Source organism: Staurois parvus, unplaced genomic scaffold (genome assembly GCF_062004578.1).
Source record: "Staurois parvus isolate SC_StPar_1 unplaced genomic scaffold, SC_StPar_1.0 ptg000114l, whole genome shotgun sequence".
Lineage (NCBI taxonomy): Eukaryota > Metazoa > Chordata > Amphibia > Anura > Ranidae > Staurois > Staurois parvus.
Genome location: NW_028317910.1, coordinates 8,119,958 through 8,144,857, shown reverse-complemented (window position 1 = coordinate 8,144,857; position 24,900 = coordinate 8,119,958). Strand labels below are relative to the sequence as shown.

At 44.1% G+C, this 24,900-nt stretch overlaps 1 protein-coding gene across 2 annotated transcripts in view; it reads right to left on the bottom strand.

The window, feature by feature from the left end:
- BCL2L13 (BCL2 like 13) overlaps nt 1-20,330 on the bottom strand; it is a 53,320-nt gene extending 32,990 nt beyond the window's left edge. Inside the window, exons 1-2 of one of the 2 annotated variants that reach the window (XM_089671848.1) lie at nt 20,219-20,330; nt 4,650-4,809 (exon numbers count right to left, since the gene is read on the bottom strand). In XM_089671848.1, coding sequence (XP_089527974.1) covers nt 4,650-4,770 — 121 coding nt within the window. In that variant the 5' untranslated portion in view covers nt 4,771-4,809; nt 20,219-20,330. The remainder of the gene's footprint in view (nt 1-4,649; nt 4,810-20,218) is intronic. The other variant, XM_089671849.1, reaches the window with a different exon arrangement.
- Nucleotides 20,331-24,900: the final 4,570 nt, after the last annotated feature.

Sequence of the window (24,900 nt, the reverse complement as noted above, 5' to 3'; positions counted from 1 at the left end):
AAGACTGGGTAGAACTTATGCTCAGTTCCAGCTTTTCGTGAGAGCTTGATTTCACCCGACAACCTGTCAGACAGAATTAGAAACCAGGCGGAAAACACGGGAGAGAGCAGAAGCCGCTGCCACGCCATGCACAGTGACACTCACTAGTTACTGGGCAGACCTAAATATCTGTAGAACCAGCCAGAGACGCTGGGCGGAGCGCCAGCTGTGCACGCTTACACAACCCAACATTTAACAGTAGCGCCTTGTCAGCATGGGACCACAAGAGACCTCGATCAAAATTAAAAACGAGTGGATGGGCCAGGGATGAAACTGATCAAATGTGGTATAAAATGTGGCATAAGTGGAAGTGAAGGAACGCACATATGCATCAGAATGAAAACAGCAAAAATTAAATATACCATGCAGGAAGCTAAGGAGGAGTTACAACAGCATCCCACAAGCTAGATGGCAGATTTATGCTGAAGAGCATGCATAAAAAAAAACAAACAAAAAAACACAAAATTGGGCCAGGAGTAGCGCTGGATCCCAATGTCATTTGGGTTCCAAAAACATTATCAGTCAGATCAGCAAGTCTCCTTAAACATGTCCTTTTTACCCACTAAAAAGAGTCTTGGATAAAACTGGAACCGTAAAAAAAAAAAAAAAAAAAAACAAAAAACACACACAAAGAAAAAAGTGGGGTGTTGCAGAAGAATGATGAAGGTTAGTAGCCAATGTCTTCGGGGAGTTTCCAAACCACTCTTCTTCAGGGCTTCAGATAAATAACGTTCTGCCCAGAGAAGTCGCTTTAAAGAAACAACTGTTCCTGGCAGATTCTGACACGGCTAAGCCCATTGGCTTGGTGGGACATGCTAGAGGATCCAGCTTGAGTTTATACAGTGGGGAAAATTATTTGATCCCCTGCAGATTTTGTAAGTTTGCCCATTTACAAATGAAGGGTCTATAGTTTTGATCATAGATATTTTTTAAATGCTAGAGAGAATATCAACCAACAATCCAGAAAATCCACGATACAAATGTTATAAAATTGAGCTGCAGTGCAGCGAGTAATTTACGTATTTGATCCCCTACCAACAATAATTCTGGCTCCAACAGACTGGCTATGTGCTCATGTAGTACACAGGAGCACCTTCTTAAAATTGACAGGACTAATCTAACGACAACTCGTTATGTGTATAAAGACACCTGTCCACTGAATCTTTTTCTTCCATTCAAATCTCACCATCATCTGAAAGACCACAGAGCTGTCAAAGGACATCAGGGACAAGAATTTAGACCTGCACAAGGCTGGAATGGGCTACAAGACCATCAGCAAGAAGCTTGTTGAGAAGGTGACAACTGTTGGAGCGATTATTCGCAAATGGAAGAAATACAAAATAACCATCAATCACCCTCGGTCTGGAGCTCCATGCAAAGTTTAGCCTCATGGGGTAAGGATGATCACGAAAAAAGTGAGGGAACATCCAAGAACTACAGAGGAGCTTGTGAAAAATCTCAAGGAAGTTGGAACCACAGTCACCAAACAAACCACTGGTAACACAACACGTGCCATGGATTGAAATCCTGCAGCACCTGCAAGGTCCCCCTCTTTCTGAAGGCACATGTACAGGCCCCTCTGAAGTTTGCCAGTGAAGATCTAAATCGCAGTTGTCAAACTGGCGGCCCTCCAGCTGTTGTCAAAAACTACAAGTCCCATGAGGCATTGCAAGATTGACAGTTAAAAGCATGACTCCCAAGGGCAGAGGCATGATGGGACTTGTAGTTTTGCAACAGCTGGAGGGCCGCCAGTTTGACACCCCTGATCTAAATGATTCAGAGGAGGATTGTGAGAAAGTGATGTGGTTAGATGAGACAAAAATAGAGCTCTTTGGCATTATATCGACTCGCTGTGTTTGGAGGGAAAAAAAATGACCCCAAGAACACCAATCCTACAGTCAAGCATGGAGATGGAAACATTATGGTTTGGGGCCATTTCTCTGATCAAGGTACAGGCCGACTTTGCCACAGTGAGGGGCCATGTATTGTAAAATCTTAGATGAAAACCTTCTTTCCTCAGCCAGAACACTGAAGATGGGTCGTGAATGGGTCTACCAGCATGACAATGACACAAAACACAACACCAAGGCAACAAAGAAGTGGCTCAAGAAGAAGCACCTTAAGGTCATGGAGTGGCCTAGCCAGTCTCAAAACTTTAATCCTATAGAAAATTTATGGAGAGAACTGAAACTTCGAGTTGTCAAGCGACAGCCAAGAAACCTTAAGGATTTAGAGAAGATCTGTAAAGAAGAGTGGACCAAAATCCCTCCTGAGATGTGTCCAAACCTGGAAACCAACTACAAGAAACGTCTTACCTCTGTGCTTGCCAACAAGGGTTTTACCACCAAAGTACCAAGTCATGTTTTGCTTGGGGATCAAATAGTTATTTTACTCACTGAAACTCAACTTATAACATTTGTACTATGTTTTTTCTGGATTTTTGGTTGATATTCTGTCTATCATTTAAAATACACGTATGATACAAAAGATATAAATGATAAATTTTTAAGTGGGCAAACTTACAAAATCTGCAGGGGATCAAATAATTTTCCGCACTGTATGTTGCGGATTATGTTCACGTAGAAAGACTGTACACTTGTTTTTTTCTGGATTTTTGGTTGATATTGTGTTTCTATCATTTAAAATACACCTATGATTAAAATTATAGACCCTTCATTTCTTTGTAAGTGGGCAAACTAACAAAATCTGCCAGGGATCAAATTATTATTTTCCCCACTGTAAGGTCTGTCTGCCGCTATGTTATTTTAGAATCAAGATCTTGACAATGTGTAGAGGTAGTTTAGGGCAGTCTGGTGTCAGATACCAAATCAAGCCCTTAGCTGGAGATAATCCTGGACCAGCATCGTGGGTGGCTCAGTTTACTGCATAAGTGGAAGACAGTGTGGTGGATTTTAAAAGTAGAAGACACCTTACTTGAAACAAAGTAAATAAAAAAATTACAATGTTACCTTGTACAGTGTCTATCTCCTGTCTGTACAATGTTTATTAACACTGTGTCAGATGTCCATTTTTGACAGCAGCAGTTTGCACAGATGGTGTATTTACACAGTAACCCCCAGCTGGGTATTGCCAGAAAGTGCAGGTGGAAGAGATGGGTGAGAAGGGGGGAGATAGGACATACTACACACATCCTGTTTACTTTGATGACATTTTGACCACATTGTTATCACAACTGCTTAAGCTCTGTATGAGCAAAACCTGTTCGAGACAGGAGCACTAAGCGGGCCATGCAAGGCTGCTAAGAGTAAATAGTTTTACAGCCTGTGTATGGTCTGCACTTTTGTTTTTTTTAGATATACATCAAACACTATATGTAACTGGGTTGTGGAGAGCTAAGGGTTAAACATCCACCTGTGCTGGGAGTGACCAAGGGAATATCAGTGATTTTTTGTGGAGGTTAATGTGCATTGTGTTGCGTATGAAAAAGTGATAATAAATGTCAGGCTTTTAAAAAAAAAAAAAAAAAAAAAAAGTGGTTAAACTTACCTGCTCTGTGCAGTGGTTTTGCACAGAGAAGCCCCGATTTTCCTCTTCTCGAGTCCCCCGCCTGCGCTCCTGGCCTCTCCCTCCTGCCTGGTGCCTCCAAACTAAGCAGTTTGCTATGGGGGTACCCAAGCAGTTAAAGCAACAGTTTTTTTTTTCTTTTGGGATTTATTACATAAGTAAATAAATCGTATCATTGTAAGCATCCCTGTCAGTTCTAACAATGGTAAATGGCTTGTATCAACCCTCTAACCGCTACATCTGCAGGACAGCTTGTTCAGTTGCAGAACAACATACTTACTGGCTAGATGACATGGCATAAAATGAAGGAAAGGAAGTTCAAAAAAGAAAACTAATTCAGCCATTACATGAAAGAATTGGTGAGCTGCTATATAATATTTGCATCTGGGTTTAATACCACTTGTATGTTAACCCCAAAATTAGGATTTAATGTATGTGTAGGCCTATTCATTTAGCTATCAGTAAATGTACACTTTTTTTCAGATTATGTTTGTTGCTGCTAAATACTGTATCTGGTTATCCTTCCATTTCCAAAGTGCTGAGCAAACCGTTAGCGCTATATAAATCCTGTATAATAATACTAATAATTTCCCCTTGGATGCGGTTTCAAATTGACCACGCCAAGTACGGAAGCAGCCCTGTGCTGGTGTGGTCATTTGCGAGTCTGTTTTCCCTCTTTGGAAGGCTGTGCAATCACAAGACCACACAATAAAACGAAAAATGTACAAAACATTCGTTTAGAACTACAATTTTTTTAAAAATAAACTAATAATATACTTTGTATCACAATGTGCTATTGTACATTGACATTTAGTTTAAAATGGACCTGCTCCACAATGCATGGTAGTGTGCTGGCTTAGTGGGTTGAGGTATAGCTGAAAATGAGTGGCAAGGCAATGCATCATAGTAGGTGTGTTGCCGTATGTTTCACTCTGGCACAGAGGGCTGAAGCCAGCCTATACCAATTTTTAGAACTAATACAGACATCATACTGTAAGAGATCTTTGTCCGCCGTGTATAGCATGTGGGGACCAGCAGTACCACCGACCCCCAACAAGTCACCAATTGCAATGTCATCTACTTACCAGCACTAGTTGCAGGGGGTGCTTCCCTTGTAGCCTCTTGTGGGGAGAGCCCCAGGTAGCTGAGCACAACATACTTCGTTTCATAATGGAATCCAACAGGCACTGAGGATGCTGACGCCATGGGCTTCGAGAGAGAGAGGTATGGAGGAGAGCAGAGGTCCTGCATGGAAACACAAAGGGCATTAAAAAGGTATGTTCAGGGAGCGGTTATTGTCACATTCTCCTGAAAGAAAGTATGAAGCAAGTTTCACATTTTACACTGGTCAAGTTATATTCTTCGTCTACTGCACTTTGATCCACAAAAGGTTCATGGCAAGTTTTAGCATGAACTGTAAATGTTAACAGCAGTTACCCCTACAGCAAAATAAGACATGCCAGCTGAAACTAAAAGAATATGTGAGCTTCACAATAAACTTTTTTTTTTTATTCAGACAATAGTGGTTAAAAAAAATACATTCCGAATAGCATACTACAGACGAGATCCATACAATACTGCTGAGATAAATGTGTAGGACCAGAGGACTGTAAGGAAGTATTGTTCACTTTTGCATGAGTAGTACACACAGTAGCAGAGTATTGAATAATGCAGACATTTTGGCATTGAAATGATCTCCCTAATCCACTAATTTAAGTTATGAAATCTGCCCAAAAATTGTAGAGAGGGACTTGGGCCCTGAATTGATTCCAGTCTGATAAATGCAAGCTCATGCATGGACCCACAGGGATGCATGCATTTATCAGACCAAAACCAAATCTAGGACCCTTGCACACCTTTAATAAACTAGGTTAGCCAATAAAAGTACATCACTTAAAACTACTACATCATAACTCCTCCCAATACTAAAACAAATCTGTCCTCTTTGAAGAACAATGAACCTTAAGCAAGACTCCAGTTAATGCAGTTGCTTTTATTATTCAGAAATATTTTCCATTATCAGAAAAGGCGGTTCAGTTGGCAGCGTTCCTCTACATAATTACTGGACAGCAAGTCACATGTGTGCCAGAAACCATTAACTTCATTTATTCTGGTGCTCTGTAGTCTTTTAAACACAGTCAACATTCTTTTACTTTGTGCTGGGAAATTGCCTCTAATACTTCTTTACAATAAAGCCCTGCTTTCCCTTACCAGGGCCAGGCTTAGGCCAAAGTGGCAACTGCCTTGGGTATAGTGCGGAGGGGGTAAGGCTAATGCGGGTGCCGCTCTTGCCTCTGCATTGCCCTGCCATGTCCTGTACTGTGCAATTTTCAAACCGATAGGCTCAGTCTACAGAGTATACTGGGAGACTACAGCTCTCACATTACAATGGGAGATCTGCATTTTCCTGCTAAACAGAGCACAGCGTTTGGCTGTCAATGAGCTTCAATGATTACACAAGGAGAGCTACATTCTTACAAACAGAGCACAGTGCCCTAATGATTTACACAGGGAGAGTCATTTTCTCCTAATAAACAGAGCACAGCACCTGGCTGTCACAGATCTCCTATGATTACACAGGGAGAGCCTAGTTCTCCGGATAAACAGAGCGCAGCACAAAAAAGTGGCAACCAATCTATAACTGGCCTTTGCAGCAAGGTGCACATGCAGGGCCATGGATAAGGGGGTACTACCAGTCTTCCTGTATGGGGCCCAGGCCAGCAGGAGGGCCAAGACAGCTGGGTGAATCGGATGTGGGCAGGGAGGGTGATCAGCAAGGGGGGGGGGGGGCAATTGCTGGAACCGATCCACTGTATGGCGCTCTGCAGCAGCTGAAAGCTGGCTTCTTCTCCTCTCCCTCCCGCTGGCTCAGCTGCTGAAGAGTACCATACAGGGGATCAATTCCAGTAATTGCCCCGCACCGCACCCATCACCCTAGCTGTACATCATATGTTTCCTCCTGCTGCCCAGGCACCCCGGTGTGCCCCCATCCCCGCAGTGATGCTGGCTTCCCTCCATCAGCTGCAAGCACACAGCAGGATCCCTCAAGATGAAGAGGGTGGGAAGGGTCTGGTAAATATGTCACATTTACTTTCCTTCCCCGAATGAACACAATAAGTAATCAGTACTGGCCATGCACTGTGTTCATTCATAACTAAAGCATAGTAAGCTGTGTTTTTTTGTTTCTTCTTGGGGGGGGGGGGGGTCGTAGTGAGGGCCCTGTGATTTTGGCTGTATGGGGCCCCGTGGTTCATCACAAAGGATTTCCCAGCACTTACCAGCCAGCCTGCAGGGTTTTGTTTACACACATTTGCAAATATACACTATATTGCCAAAAGTATCCAGCACCCCAAATCATTGGATTCAGGTGTTCCAATCACCTCCATGGCCACAGGTGTATAAAATCAAGCTCCTAGGCATGCAGACTGCTTCTACAAACATTTGTGAAAGAATGGGTCGCTCTCAGGAGCTCAGTGAATTCAAGCGTGGTACCGTGATAGGTTGCCACCTGCGCAATAAGTCCATCCATGAAATTTCTTTACTACTAAATATTCCACGGTCAACTGTTAGGCTGGCCACACACTATACAATTTTCTTGAGAATTTTGCTTTAGATTTACCAAAAACCATATAAATAGGGAGGTCAAACCTGAACAACTCTTTCAATTGTATCCAATAAGGAAGGCCCTTGCTCTACATAGTTGAAAGTAAATCTAAAGGAAATTGGGCATAAATTGTATAGTGTATGGCCAGTCTTAGTGGTATTATAACAAAGTACTATCAACTGGGAACAACAGCAATCAGCCATGAAGTGGTAGGCCACGTAAAATTGACAGAGTGGGGTCAGCGCATGCTGAAGCGCACAGAAGTCGCCAACTGTCTGCAGAGTCAATAGCTAAAGACCTCCAAACTTCATGTGGCCTTCAGATGAGCACAACAACAGTGCATAGAGAGCTTCATGGAATGGGTTTCCATGGCTGAGCAGCTGCATCCAAGCCTTACATCACCAAGTGCAATGCAAATCGTTAGATGCAGTGGTTTGATCCAATCCGCATGACATGAAAAACATGGCTTCCTATGGTGCCTGTTCACATGACCAGTGCACTGGCAGTGCGGATTCAGTGTGGTTTTAAAAAGTCATGTCCGATTTCTAAGCAGTGTGATCCAATTCAGGTGCGGATTATAGCCTATTGATTTCTATGGGAACCATTTCTAAACCTGACATGTGTGAACAGGATAAAATCCTGAGCTGATCCTGTCCAGAACCTGATGTAAACCTGACCTGAACTGGTGAACAGCTATTGTATTAATTAGGAGCTAATTCACACATGTGCAGTGTGGATTGAAGCTCAGGTTTCACAGCTACTTGTTCACAGGTCAAGGATCAGGTCAGGTTTACATCAGGATCAGGTCAGGTTTACATCAGGATGAGGGAAGAAAAAAACAAAAAAAAAAAAACAAAAAACACACCACACACAGGGCCAATTGTTTGAGATAAATAGAGCACAGCACCCAGCTGTCACAGAGCTCCTATGGATTACACAGGGAAAGCGGTGTTCTCTTGATTAAGCCCCGGTTCACATATATGCGGCCATGCAGACTGCGTTTTGCACGGGCATGAGAGCCCATTCATTTGAATGGACTCCTGTGCCCCATGACACGCAGAGAAGTCCCTACAGTTCTTCTGAAAATGCAGCACAGACGGGAACCTCGGTTGAGTTTTCCAGTGCGGGCGGCATGCCATTAGAAATAATGGCACCCGCCCGCAGGTCCGCATTTCTCTGTGCGGGTGGTGCAGCGGCACCATGCGCACAGATGTGAACCTAGCCTTACAGAGCGCACTGCTTGGATGTAAAAAAAAATCTCCCAAGATTACACAAGGAGAGTCACGTTCACCTGATAAACAGAACACAGCACCCTGCTATCATAGAGTCCTAAGGACTACACAGGGAGCGTCGTGCTCTCCTGATAAATAAAGCACAATGATCCAGCATTGGTGAGGGACACTACATTACACTGGCAGTCTGTCCTATCTGAATGCGTTCCATATGACCTCTCCTAGACCAGTAACTGCAGTTCCAGAACAGCTGCAATATAGCAGGAGGCCAGTCCCAAGCAGTGATGTGAGTGAAAATGGACATGAAGTGGCTGAAAGAGACAAAAAGTGATCAGTAAAACTAAGATAGTACAAAAAAAAAAAAAGTGAAAACAAGATTTTAGAAAAAAATAAAAAAACATAGCAATGGTTTACTATACCCAGAGCCAACTAAATGTCACCTAGTTAGGGTTCACATCTGTTTTTGGTTTCCTGCACAGTAATGGTCCTTCACAGAATCTCCAGGGTGACCTGTTGCACCACCCAGACGAGGAGCTGAGACGTGACACCCGTCACACCCCTCTCCATGGCAGAAGGAAGACCGTTCACCTTCCTCTGTCAGCAAACCCCACAGAGGACATGACCTTCAGTGACTAGAGGAGCCGGTCTCAGGTTTAATTACGGCCCAAAACATTTATAGTTCAATGTGTGGAGCCAGCGCCGCACTCTGCACACTCAGGGTTAATACAAATATGATCACAGAAGTCTCAGCTGTCAGTAATCAACTGCAGGCTAATGAAAGAAAAGATCTGATTGGTTGCTGTGAGCAATACATTGTTTTTGTACACTGGTCTTGTTCACAAGTGATGCACTTTTCACTCCCTTAAGCCATCAATGGAGAACAAAAAAAAAAACCCACACAAAACTAAAAACGAATAGCCCTTTAAAAGACAAAAATTAACAAAACCATATTTGCAGCAATATTCACCTTTCAACCTAGAATTTTCAACTGCAATACTTTTTTCTGCCACTTGATGACCTCAGGTTCATGGCCAGCATCATTCAACCCACTTCTGATCCCAAGCTGTCCTAGAACTACCCCCCCCCCCCGCCGCTTTTGATTGGATAGTGAAAGGAGAAGCAGCACAGTAATGAGTTCATTTCTCTGTCACTCTGCTCTCTTCTCCTATCTGCATGCTGCTTGTTAGCACATGAACTGAGTGGCTCATTGCGCTGCTTCTCTCACAGTACAGCTCTGTTGCACAAGGACTGTATGAGCCAGATACTAGGTCAGATTCAGTACTTACATGGTTTGTATTCAAACAATACATTAATGAATACAGAGAGGCACTACCTTGCATCTTTTATATCTGCCTGGAATTCAGCTTTGATGAACTTTGATTATTTGCTCCCTTTTAGTCTATTATACCATTGAAAGTAATTTTACATCTATTTAATAATTGCAAAAAATACCTGTTGACCCTGACAGAAATCTTGAAAGCTGATAACTTCCTGTGTTCTCTACTTGTGCCTCACTCTTATTAGTTACATTATTCCCAGCTATCTCTGTGCACTACAAACACTCCCCTTATGTTCTAGAAAAGAGGAGAAAGAGCCACTGGTGCACCTCCCTAGATACAGTGCAGGGAATGAGTGTTGTCATTCTAGGACAGAAATTGTGTTACTGGCATGCCCACCAGAGGAGAAAAAAAAAAAAAATGAAAGCCTGAAAAATGTAAAACGAATGCAGCCATCACATCTAAATACTGGTAAGTGAAAATATATGACATTTTAGTTCTTTGATTTTAAAAACATTTAAAATATATGTTTCCAAATCAAAGCACAAGCATTGGCCAAGCCATAAGTGTTTAGGAAGTGGAAGGTTTTAAACTCATTTAATGATGAGGTGCTGATTACACCTGATCAGAAACACCCCCACACATACAAACGTACCTGAATGATCCATATTTTATGATTAAAATTGATAATATTTTTTACACCTGCCCGATAATCTGTAGTCCACATTATAAACCGTCTCTGGAATTGCATTTCCTCCTCCATGCATCTGCCTATTGTGCTTAGCTGAAGATCTACACCCTACGATAGCCAAGCAGAGTCTACTAGGACCCCTCCTGATTTATGCCAGAAAGGCCATTACCCTCACCCTATAATAGCCCACTCCTCCAACAGTAATGTTTTGGCAAGAGCTAGTCAATACGGCCCTATCATTGTACAAAGATACCCATTGTCACAGAGGTTGCCCTAAAAAGTTCACCAAGATAGGGTCCAAGTGGCATTGACATGTGAAGTGGTATGCCAGACACCTGTGTCCTTCCTTATCATGGCCCCTGTGTGGGCGCCGCTTATACCTTACTGTAAACTCAAACAGTATAAAAAAAAAAAATTACAATCAAATTAAACTTCAGGTTTAACCCCTATAGATAATCCTTACCTTCATCTAACCCTTAAAGTGTTACTAAACCCAGGATCCTGCATTCACTATATCTAGCCTCCCACAGTACACACAACATGGAAATGCAATTTTAGTAAAGACAAACTGCTAAATACCTTTTTCATGAGCAGTTAGAGCAGTCTTGTGACTTCTATCAGTGTCCAGCAGAGCACTGGTTACAGCTTATAGGAGGAGTTTTCATTCTCTCCTGATTGTCCTACGAGGCTACAGAAACCCAGACCCTCCGTCTGGACAGTGCCGATTATATGTGATTAGCACAGGGCCACTCTACCAAGAAAAAAAAAAAGGGAACAAACTCTATAGCAATACACACCAAACTGAGCATGTGCAGCTTGCCCCCAAGGCTCTGTTCTGTCAGGTGATAAGTTGGGGACAGTGGAAGAAGGGGAGGATCCGAGAAGTCAGAATCAAAACGTGGAGGATTAACCCCTTAAGTTCCACAGTGAGTATAACAAGCATGCTTTACCCTATATACAGACTGTTTTTACTGTTGTGGGTTTAGTAACACTTTAAATTGAAACAACAATTTTTATTTTTTTGTTTAAATAGGTATTGGAACCAATGTTGTGCTTGCCTATGTCCTCACTGGGCAGATTCCCCCTCACTTCCTGCCCAAGTGACCACAGAGGGAGTGAGTAGAACCTCCACCAGAAAAAGGAAAAAAAACTAACCTTCCTCACTAATCAGAAGTGGTTTTGCTTCTGTGACCTTGTGGAGAGATTCATCCCTCATTTCCCATCCCTGAATGACTCCAATTACATGAAAGAAAACACCACTTTGCTTGATAATGAACTCTTTACTAGGATGTAAAAACCCCACTATACTTGAACTGAAAATGTATCTGAAATTTCCTCCTTTTTCTGTGTTGTTGCGGCTCTGATGAAAGTTAAAAATCAGGATTTCCATGAGAGTGGCTGATTTGTAAGCTCATGGGCGGGAATGGGAAGTATCTAGGTGGACTTCGTGGAGGGATAGAGTGCTGTGTGCTATAATCACTAGCATTCCAGGGGGTGGGGCAGTAACCAGAGACTACAGAACTCAGGGAGGGCTTCACCTGTGTGATCATGAGTACTCAAAAGGTGGCCATACACTATACAATCTGATTGTACAATTGCCTCTAGATTTACCAAAACTATATAGGCCACATCTAGTATTCCCAATCTGACAGGTCCTTGCACTACATGATGGTAGAGCTAAATACAATCAGATTACAGAACGTGTACAGTGGGCCTGAAGGGCAATGGGAGTTGCAGTGACAGACTACAGAATCGCAGACCCAAAAGCGTTGCACCTTCCGTATGCAATTGTTCCAACCAACTCAGCGCGGTGGGGCTCACCAGAGCATGTACATAGTTTGACAAACTTGTCCATACATTTAAAAGATATGCTGTGGTAAGCATAAGCATTTATTTTTTTCTTCTTTTATAGTAGCCATTAGCAAAACAAAGAAAAGAGCAGGAAAGAAAATGCGGCATGACCACAAATTGTCTGTACATAATAAAATAATCGTATTGATTGCAGCAATCAATACGATTATTTTATTATGCACTATAAATGTTGGATTAACCTCCCTGCAATCGCTCATGTGGTGTGTTGAGTTGTAACGCCATGAACTGGTCTTTATTCAACCTTACCAACTATGAAACTATATGCGGCTAGAGAGAATACACTGCAGAATTCTGAACATTATTCTCCACTAATACATTCTGAAGACTCTGTGAAATTAACTCCTTTGGCTGGACTGAGGCGTGTGTAAGCTGAATGGATCACAGAGACCACTGAGCAGTCTTCTTTCACTGTCCTGTAAGTAGTTTGTGTTTCTGCCCCTCCCACAATGGCGACATTTCCTGCAGTAGTTTGCGTATCTGCCCCTCCCACAATGGTGAGATTTCCTGCAGTAGTTTGCGTCTCTGCCCCTCCCACAATGGTGAGATTTCCTGCAGTAGTTTGCGTCTTTGCCCCTCCCACAATGGTGAGATTCCCTGCAGTAGTTTGCGTCTCTGCCCCTCCCACAATGGTGAGATTTCCTGCAGTAGTTTGTGTCTCTGCCCCTCCCACAATGGTGAGATTTCCTGCAGTAGTTTGCGTCTCTGCCCCTCCCACAATGGTGAGATTTCCTGCAGTAGTTTGTGTAACCGAACCCCGACTGCACTAGGGTATTTCCGTTAGACTCCCGCTTCCCTGTCCAAACACAGATCCACGGACACCACCACTGACCATACAAGACGAGACAGCACCAGACTTGTATTAAAACAGGAAGTGGACTGCTTTATTTTAACAGAGACAAGATATATACTCAGGGCGAGGCAATATATTTAGTAACAAGAGACACACAGCAGACACCTCCCACCAAGCCAATACACATAAACACATACATCCCATAATAGTTTGCTCACAAGCAAGACACAATAGAACAATGGGACCATGTGGCAGTAAACAATGAACAACCACCACATCCCACCTATACATGTCTACTCAATAGCAGGACATTTCACCTTGTACCCCTAACAGGCACAGGGTGACTTACACATAATAGGGATATGGGGAGCTGAGACAGGGGTCTCCCCACCTCTCCAAAGGGGGCTGTGTTCCATGGGCCCCCCACCCAAAGTGCCCCCCATCACAGTTTGCGTCTCTGCCCCTCCCACAATGGTGAAATTTCCCCGCAGTAGTTTGCATCTCCGCCCCTCCCACAATGGTGAGATTTCCCCCCAGTAGTTTGTGTCTCTGCCCCTCCCACAATGGTGAGATTTCCTGCAGTAGTTTGTTCCTCCAACCCTCCCACAATGGTAATATTTCCTACAGTAGTTTGTGTCTCTACCCCTCTCACAATGGTGAGATTTCCTGGTAGTAGTTTGTCTCGGCTCCTCCCATGGCGAGATTTTATTATAAACACCCAGAAATCTAAAAACGTAACACTTCAGAGGTGCAATACTCCATTCTAAGAAGCCCAGGAAATCCTGCAAACTTTATTTTTGTGAAAGTATTAAAAAGGTTTTTTTGGATAGAGCAGAGGCCTACAAACTGTGGCACGGGGGCCAGATGTGGCCCTTCGCTTGTTTTTATCTGGCCCTTGGGGCTCTATTTCATCCAGTGATACCAACAATGGCGCCCAATGCCACCCAACGCCGGGGCACTATTCCCCCCAATGCCGCCAACGCCGGGGCACTATTCCCCCCAATGCCGCCAACGACGGGGCACTATTCCCCCCAATGCCGCCAACGACGGGGCACTATTCCCCCCAATGCCACCAACGACGGGGCACTATTCCCCCCAATGCCACCAACGACGGGGCACTATTCCCCCCAATGCCACCAACGACGGGGCACTATTCCCCCCAATGCCACCAACGACGGGGCACTATTCTTCCCAATGCCACCAACGACGGGGCACTATTCCCCTCAATGCCACCAACGACGGGGCACTATTCCCCCCAATGCCACCAACGACGGGGCACTATTCCCCCCAATGCCACCAACGACGGGGCACTATTCCTCCCAAAGCCACAAACGACGGGGCACTATTCCTCCCAATGCCACCAACGACAGGGCACTATTCCTCCCAATGCCACCAACGACGGGGCACTATTCCTCCCAATGCCACCAACGACGGGGCACTATTCCTCCCAATGCCAACAACGACAGGGCACTATTCCTCCCAATGCCACTAAGGATGGGGCCACAGTCTGGCCCTCCTAAAATCTGAAGTATAGTAAACTGGCCCTTTGTTTAGAAAGTTTGGAGACCCCTGGGATACAGTATGGAAAAAAGTCAAACCCCTGTAAGTTTAATTTGCCCTTGGTGTCCCTCTGGGAAGCATTTTTTGTTTCCTGTCCGAGAGAAACAGAAAGAAAAAATCCCCACAAAGCGAGGGGAAATCCTCTGTCAGACAAGCGCCTGCTGGGCCCCTCCCCCAGCTCTGCTTTCTGTACAGGCTATGTACAGCACAGTGATGATGTCACTGCTACCTTCACAACATAATAGCTGGCTTTGCAAAGGCATTAAGTGCACAAAACATAAATTTACATTCTTTGAGGCTATTGAGGATTTATTTCAATTAAAGTTTTTTCTGTGGCTGGAATTAACCTTGAAAGCCTTACAATGCCTTACTGTGATAACTGTCAATCAGGTAAGCCCAGCTATAAGGTAAACCTGGCCGTACTATAGAAGGGGGAAGCAATCTGTATGCACATGATTCACTGAACATGACTGAGGGCAGTTAACCTTGGTGCCTGGAATGGGAGCGGTTCTACAAAGGTAACATAGCACTGGGTATAGTAAGCAAACAGGCCGAGCAGAAAACATTTTAAATCAAACTGGACAGTGAATTTAGCTTCGGTCTGCAGAAAAACAGCAGATGGGGATTTGCTTAGAATAATAGGGCCCCATTTCACCCGCCACGCCTGCCTATCACTCTGCCATCTGAAACATGGCTGTGAATAAAGGAATCCCTACGACTGCTCCCGAAAAAAAAAAAAAACAAATCGTATGAAGTTTTTCCTTTAGTTCTACGTTAACAATAATTAGTGCGCGGAATCTATGAACGCTTTCTGCAGGCAGCTGGAGATACCCGCGGACATTGGGCAAAAACTGTCACTGCACAAAGAGGGCAGAAAAATAATAAACGCTGTTTATGAACTTGATTTTCATAACACTGACATGTTGGTATTATAAGAGAACAGTACACCTTCTGTAGGTTTGGGAGTTATAGTAGGAGAAGATGAGGGGGAGGCGTTTTGTAGTCCAATTTAGGAGAGCAGCCTAGAGTGACAATGCGGATTCACTATAAAGTACAAAAAGTGAGCAATGTCATCCTGGGAAAGGATGTTAATGGTGGGATCACCAGGTGAAAATAAACAGGAAAAAAAACAAATTATATTTTTTGTTCTTTAATTTAGATACATTTTGGGGAATGTTTAGGAATCTGACATTCACCAGCCATTCCCTGCAGGGCAGTCTTCCAGGTGCATGTCAGCGACCGATTAATCGCCAAAAAGACACTTTGCCTGATAAACACACCCCATTAAGTTTATGGGTTAGTTAAAGCAGAACTTTTTTTCCCCAGAGCGCAGCCTGCACTTCTGCATTTCTTGCCTAGGTAAGAGTGACATTCCCCCCCACCCCATCCAAAGCCTTCTGGGATACCCACATTACAAATCCTAGGAGGCTTCAGCTGATAAGAGCTGGAAGAGAAAGCCAGCCTCCTGAAGACATCACAAGTAAAGACGGCAACACAGCACCGGGGGCGCGGACAATCACCCAGCACCGGGGGCGCGGACAATCACCCAGCACCGGGGGCGCGGACAATCACCCAGCACCGGGGGCGCGGACAAACACCCAGCACCGGGGGCGCGGACAAACACCCAGCACCGGGGGCGCGGACAAACACCCAGCACCGGGGGCGCGGACAAACACCCAGCACCGGGGGCGCGGACAAACACCCAGCACCGGGGGCGCGGACAATCACCGTGAGAGCCTTTGTGAACAACTCTCACCTATACAATCCTGAAGCTAAAGGCTGAAGTTTATGGCTGTCATCTGTACAATCTAATGAGTTACTTTGTATCACTTTCTGGGTTATAAATTGCATTCTCAAGAACAATACTAAACTTTTTTGCTTTTCATTTTTTCAGCACTCAGTACGCTTGTTGCTCCAGAAGCACCTTGTCAATCTGAAAAGAACGCAGGGCTCTCCTAGCAGTGGACTGATTAGTACATGACAAGGGAGGTGATCAGTCTGATGTAGAATTGGCTGGGAATGGTCTGACAGCAGCTGTACTTCATTCAGGCCGGCTACCTGTGATCTACAATCTGTCCAGCCATCAGCCACTGTGATACTAAAAATACAACCGTTACTCTTCACCCGCCGCCAGAAATCCAAACTTAAACTGGGAGGGTTCAAACTCTGGGCCAAGTATAAAAACGTTCTATAATAGACACTGCCATGATCAGGACGCTAAATACATTACTTGGTTAGTGTGCTGTGCAGACCCTGACAGCCAGGACTACAACTCCCATCATTCCTTACTTTTATCTGGGAATCTGGATAGTGAGGACTGTGTCACTACTCACCTCTGTTCCTCAGGATTCTAGAGGTCTGAATGGTATACTGATCAAAGTGCAGGGTTCTTTAGAGATGTAAAGCAGAAATTAATTACATCTGGTTTATTTTGTGCATCATAAACAACTGCCATGTGTATACGCTGCTGATCTCCTTCTGCAATTGTCAGCCACTTCCTGTCTATATGAGCTCCCTCTAGCATCAGCCGCAAATCTGTTCTACCAACATATGTCAGCACAGCCACTCGTCTCCACTAGGGGCACATGTGACAGGGTGACAATGTAGGAGCACAACTGAGACACAGGTGTCACCTATTTATTTATTTCAGGTACTTATATAGTGCCGTCAATTTGCGCCGCGCTTTACACATATATATTGTACATTCACATCAGTCCCTAACCCTCAAGGGGTGTACAATCTAAGGTCCCTAACTCACATTCATACATACACATACTAGGGCCAATTTAGACAGGAGCCAATTAACCTACCAGCATGTCTTTGGAGTGTGGGAGGAAACCGGAGTACCCAGAGGAAACCCACACAGGCACAGGGAGAACATGCAAACTCCAGGCAGGTGGTGCTGTGGCTGGGATTCGAACAACCCTAGTGCTGCCAGGCGGAAGTGCTAACCATTTAGCCACTGTGCTGCCCCATAACAGGAAGTGCCTGAATCATGGCCTTCATGGCAGGATCACCACGGATTAGTTTAATGAAAGCTACAGATGACTTCTGATATTAACCTGTTAGGCATTATATGGAATTTACACCGATTTCAACATCCCCTCCCCCCGTGACACCACTTTGTTCATGTCCCCATGATTATTGTACATTATACATTTTCTTCTCTACCAGAAGTTCTGTTTTGTCAATTACAATGTTGCAATATTGCAAAGAAATAAAGTTTCTATATGAAAGCACAGAGTGTAGAGTATATATAAAGCACACAGACTGAATGCTTATTATAGCAGCAATTAGGAAGCGTCTGGAGCATGACAAAGCATTACACAGAAAGCAGGACCTCCCTTTAATTAACCTTCGCTCCTTCTGACATTACAGGCCGGGGCCACAAGCTGCAAATAGTGCGCTGATAACATGGAGCAAGGACTGGTCTGCACTGTAACACATGGCAGATCACTGTGCAGGAGAGATATTTATTATCAGCTGAGGGATACAGAGTGACAGCAATGTATATGGTGGGGGAGGACATGTACAGACAAGTTTAAAGGGACAGTGCACCTCAGAGTGCTACTTCAGTATCTGATGGATTCTGGGGAGTTTGCTCCCTTGCAAGTCTCTTACCTGTCAGATTCTATTGGCGAGATCTCTGGGCTGAGCTTCTTGGCTCAGTACACCTACAAGGACCATTATGAGGGGTTCCCACCATCCCTGCTGGACAAAATGGAGTCTAGGGGCATGGAGACACTACTAGAAGGGGGAGACTATATCCACCATCAGGCCTTGAAGGAAATGTACTTTCCCACCAGTAGGGGGCAGATTTTCCATTGAAGCCTGTTCTGGAAGGAGAGAAGGACAGAGACAAAGGGTGACTGTCCTGACCTTCTACCGGGGGGCAGATGTCATACGAAGGGGGGGGGGAGAATACATGACTATTGCAGTGTCCTTCCAGTAGGGGGCAGATTTCCTATTGAAGCCTGTTCTGGCCGGAGAGATGGGCAGAGACAGAAGGTGACCGTCCTGACCTTCCACCGGGGGCAGATGACTATTGCAGTGACCCTCCAGTAGGGGAGCGCTGTCTTCAGTCACATAGGGTAGACTCTATTAGAGGGGGCAGGATGACATTGTTCCCTCGGTCTCTACACTACTATAGGTCCTGTCAGTTTTATTATGGAGGGGGCAGGAGTCTACAGACTATACTGGGGTTCCTTCCACCGGGGAATATGCAAGTCATGACAGGAACAAGACAAATGGCACAAGGCCTCTGTTCGCAGGTAAGGGTTCATATTTTGTATGGCAGAAGCAAGTACTCTAGAGGGGAGGGGTAGATGGTCTCCTGTTTGGGGGGGGTTAGGTTGTCCCCCTTTTAGGAGAGGTGAGTACTCTGGTGGGTAATCCCTTGCAGAGAAAAGGTGAATATTTTGGGGACAGGTGGGTAGGTAGCCCCCCTGTATAAGAGTAGTGGGGGTTAGGTGGCCCCATATATGGGAGAGGTGGGTGGTCTAGTGTATAGAAGAAATTAGTACTTTGGTGGGAAGGGGTAGGTAGCCCTCATATATAGAAGAGGTGAGTATACTGAGGGCAGGGGTAGGTAGTCCCTAGGTATAGGAGAAGTGAATACTCTGATGAGAAGAGGTAAGTAGTCCCCTGTATAAAAGAGGTGAGTGCTCTTGTGGAGATGAAGAGTTAGGTGGCCCTATGTATAGAAGAGGTGAGTACTCTGGGGTAGGTGGTCTCCTGTATAGGAGAGGTGAGTACTCTGGGAAGAGGGGTTGGTGGTCTCCTGTATAGAGGTGGTGAGTACTCTGGGGTAGGTGGTCTCCTGTATAGGAGAGGTGAGTACCTGGGGGGGGAGGGGTAGATGGTCTCCCATAGAGGAGAGGCGAGTACTCTGGGGAAGGGGGTCTCCCGTAGAGGAGAGGTGAGTACTCTGGGGAAGGAGGGGGAGGGGGTCTCAAGGAGAGGCGAGTACCCGGGAAGGAGGGGTAGGTGGTCTCCCGTATAGGAGAGGTGAGTACCCGGGAAGGAGGGGTAGGTGGTCTCCCGTATAGGAGAGGTGAGTACCTGGGAAGGAGGGGTAGGTGGTCTCTCGTATAGGAGAGGTGAGTACCCGGGGAGGAGGGGTAGGTGGTCTCCCGTATAGGAGAGGTGAGTACTCGTGGGGGAGGTGGTCTTCTGTAGAGGTGAGTACTCTTGTGGGGGTGAGGAGTTATGTGGTGCCATGTAAAGAAGGTGAGTACCCTTGGGGGTGGTAGGTGGTCTTCTGTCCAGAAGAATACTCGGACAGTAGCTGGTCATCTCTATAGGACAAATAAGTACTTTGGCGGGGGCAAGGACAGGTGATAATTTCTATAGGAGAGGTAAGTGCTCTCTATCAGGGGGGTGTCAATTGGACTCCTTGCAATGTCCTTCGCCTCCTGTAGGGGGCAGCTTTTACAGGGTGCAGTAATACATTAATGAGGTGGGTGTGTCCTTCCCCTCCCCCGGGGCAGTTGTTGTATCAGAGGGGCAGATGGCACTCTGGAAGAGAGATGACAGGACACAGCCGGCTCCTTTGGAGGAATACTCTGCCCCATCTCCTCCCTCAGCCCCTCCACCCAGGGACAGACCCCGGGCCCCCGCTCCGCTCACCTGTGGCCGCACCTCGGGCTGAACAGTCCCTCCTGTCCCGGCTCCGCTCTACACAGGAGCCGCAGCCATGATGGGGGGCGGAGTTGTCAGCGGCGACGTGCGAAGGCGACCGTTGGAGCGCAAAAGCCACGCCCACTTACCGCCCGGAGAGCGGAGGCGCCAGCCAATCAGACGAGGCATTAAACGACATAGGCGGCTACATTAAGGGGCGAGATCAAAAACATGTGAGCGGGTCTGAGATCAGAACGGGGCTTGGAACGCAAAGCTAAACGCTGTAGGTTGGTCTCAATTTCAGTAGGCGGGTCCTGATGTTTGAGGGGGTGTGTCTTGTTAAAGGGACACAACGTCCTCTGACACTGAGTCACCTCTGGATGAACTGTGTATAGAGAATATATATATCATTATATAGAGGATCTCCCTGTCTATAGAGGATATATCATTATATAGAGAATATATATCATTATATAAAAGATCTCCCTGTGTATAGAGAATATATATCTCTATACATAGATAGAGAATATATATATATATAGAGAATATATATGTATAGAGAATATATATCATTATATAGAAGATCTCCCTGTGTATAGAGAATATATATCATTATACAGAAGATCTCCCTGTGTATAGAGAATATATATAATTATTTAGAGGATCTCTCTGTGTATAGAGAATATATATTATTATACAGATCACTCTGTGTATAGAGAATATATAAAATGATAAAGAAGATCTCCCTGTGTATAGAGAATATATATCATATTATACAGAAGATCTCCCTGTGTATAGAGAATATATATCATATTATACAGAAGATCTCCCTGTGTATAGAGAATATATATCATATTATACAGAAGATCTCCCTGTGTATAGAGAATATATATCATATTATACAGAAGATCTTCCTGTGTATAGAGAATATATATAATTATATAGAGGATCTCCCTGTGTATAGAGAATATATATCATTATACAGAAGATTGCCCTGTGTATAGAGAATATATATCATTATATAGAGGATCTCCCTGTGTATAGAGAATATATATCATTATATAGAGGATCTCCCTGTGTATAGAGAATATATATCATTATATAGAGGATCTCCCTGTGTATAGAGAATATATATCATTATATAGAGGATCTCCCTGTGTATAGAGAATATATATCATTATATAGAGGATCTCCCTGTGTATAGAGAATATATATCATTATATAGAGGATCTCCCTGTGTATAGACGATATATATCATATTATACAGAAGATCTCCCTGTGTATAGAGAATATATATAATTATTTAGAGGATTTCTCTGTGTATAGAGAATATATATTATTATACAGATCTCCCTGTGTATAGAGAATATCCATCATTATATAGAATATATTTCTGTGTATCAGTGTCGGCAACCTCCCGAAGTGAAATTTACTGACACAACTCATGACATTTACCAGGAGACATTTTTTTACTGACACTTAAAAAGTACATAAAATGACAGTTTTCAGTGCAAAACAGTGCAGATATCAGTATATAAGCTACAAACCTGTTTAACCAATTTACGACCGTGCACATTGCATTGTGGAGAGGCGGCCACTGTAGGTGAAGTGATATAAGGGTATGTCGCTGCCCACTTGTGGGTTTCAGGCGCACACGCATTCCCCCCCCTCTAGATTGTACACAGCGGGTGTCGGTCACCTAATCTTGACCAATGATTCATGGCCAGAACCTGCTGATCGGCTGTGACCAATCACAGCCCAGAACTCTGTGTTGACATTCAACACAGAGCTCTATACACAGGGAATGCTCTGCAAATTTTGTGTGGCCACCGGAGGCTAGAGCTGCCTGTCACTGACCTCCTCCATTGCTGGCTCACATGCAGGACAGTCAGGCACAGTCCTCCAGGCAGCTCCTCTCATCACCTCATCATCATCCTCTGTATTTGACTATCATCTCCATCCTCTGTATTCGACCATCATCTCAATCCTTTCTGTGTATTTTGCCATTATCTCTACCCTCGCTATTCTCTTGCCTTTGGCTCCCATTCCACTTTGAGTCCTTGTCTTGACTCCTATCTCATTTAGAAAAGGCGCCAAGTGGCACCATTATGTCACTGCGCGCCCGTCCGAGCCTGGCCAGCTTTGCAACTGCACCAGATTTTTTTTTACAGGCAGCCTCTGTCTGTAACAGACATTTACAGTATGTAAATTGCCCAAATCTTTCCATAAATTTACAGAAGATTGGCAACCCTGCTGTGAATAGAGAATATATATCATTATACAGAATATCTCCCTCTGTATGGAGAATATGTTTCATTAGACAGACCATCTTCCTGCGTATGGAGAATATATATAATCATATAGACGATCTCCCTGTGTATAGGGAATATATATCATTATATAGAAGATCTCCCTGTGTATAAAGAATATATATCATTATACAGAAGATCTCCCTGTGTATAGAGAATATATATCATTATACAGAAGATCTCCCTGTGTATAGAGAATATATATCATTATATAGATCTCCCTGTGTATAGAGAATATATATCATTATATAGAAGATCTCCCTGTGTGTAGAGAATATCCATCATTATACAAAATCAGTCCCTCTGTATAGAGAATATGTTTCATTAGACAGACAATCTTCCTGTGTATGGAGAATATATATCATTATATAGAAGATCTCCCTGTGAATAGAGAATATATATCATTATACAGAAGATCTCCCTGTGTATGTGGAATATATATAATTATATAGAAGATCTCCCTGTGTATAGAGATTATATATCATTATATAGAAGATCTCCCTGTGTATAACGAATATATATCATTATACAGAAGATCTCCCTGTGTATAAAGAATATATATCATTATACAGAAGATCTCCCTGTGTATAAAGAATATATATCATTATACAGAAGATCTCCCTGTGTATAGAGAATATCCATCATTATACAAAATATCCCTCTGTATAAAGAATACAGTCAGGTCCATAAATATTGGGACATCGACACAATTCTAACATTTTTGGCTCTATACACCACCACAATGGATTTGAAATGAATCAAACAAGATGTGCTTTAACTGCAGACTGTCAGCTTTAATTTGAGGGTATTTACATCCAAATCAGGTGAACGGTGTAAGAATTACAACAATTTGCATATGTGCCTCCCACTTGTTAAGGGACCAAAAGTAATGGGACAGAATAATAATCATAAATCAAACTTTCACTTTTTAATACTTGGTTACAAATCCTTTGCAGTCAATTACAGCCTGAAGTCTGGAATGCATAGACATCACCAGATGCTGGGTTTCATCCCTGGTGATGCTCTGCCAGGCCTCTACTGCAACTGTCTTCAGTTCCTGCTTGTTCTTGGGGCATTTTCCCTTCAGTTTTGTCTTCAGCAAGAGAAATGCATGCTCAATCGGATTCAGGTCAGGTGATTGACTTGGCCATTGCATAACATTCCACTTCTTTCCCTTAAAAAACTCTTTGGTTGCTTTTGCAGTATGCTTTGGGTCATTGTCCATCTGCACTGTGAAGCGGCGTCCAATGAGTTCTGAAGCATTTGGCTGAATATGAGCAGATAATATTGCCCGAAACACTTCAGAATTCATCCTGCTGCTTTTGTCAGCTGTCACATCATCAATAAATACAAGAGAACCAGTTCCATTGGCAGCCATACATGCCCACGCCATGACACTACCACCACCATGCTTCACTGATGAGGTGGTATGCTTAGGATCATGAGCAGTTCCTTTCCTTCTCCATACTCTTCTCTTCCCATCACTCTGGTACAAGTTGATCTTGGTCTCATCTGTCCATAGGATGTTGTTCCAGAACTGTGAAGGCTTTTTTACATGTCGTTTGGCAAACTCTAATCTGGCCTTCCTGTTTTTGAGGCTCACCAATGGTTTAAATCTTGTGGTGAACCCTCTGCATTCACTCTGGTGAAGTCTTCTCTTGATTGTTGACTTTGACACACATACGCCTACCTCCTGGAGAGTGTTCTTGATCTGGCCAACTGTTGTGAAGGGCGTTTTCTTCACCAGGGAAAGAATTCTTCGGTCATCCACCACAGTTGTTTTCCGTGGTCTTTCGGGTCTTTTGGTGTTGCTGAGCTTACCGGTGCGTTACTTCTTTTTAAGAATATTCCAAACAGTTGTTTTGGCCACGCCTAATGTTTTTGCTCTCTCTCTGATGGGTTTGTTTTGTTTTTTCAGCCTAATGATGGCTTGCTTCACTGATAGTGACAGCTCTTTGGATCTCATCTTGAGAGTTGACAGCAACAGATTTCAAATGCAAATAGCCCACTTGAAATGAACTCTGGACCTTTTATCTGCTCATTGTAATTGGGATAATGAGGGAATAACACACACCTGGCCATGGAACAGCTGAGAAGCCAATTGTCCCATTACTTTTGGTCCCTTAACAAGTGGGAGGCACATATGCAAACTGTTGTAATTCCTACGCCGTTCACCTGATTTGGATGTAAATACCCTCAAATTAAAGCTGACAGTCTGCAGTTAAAGCATATCTTGTTGGTTTCATTAGCAGGGGCGGACTGACAACTCATGGGGCCTGTCACGGTTGCGGCATCAAACCCCAGACCTTCTCACCGAACTCGTGACCGAAGGACTGGCCGATCCAAACCGCGATGTGACGTGCGTAACAATACCACGCCCAG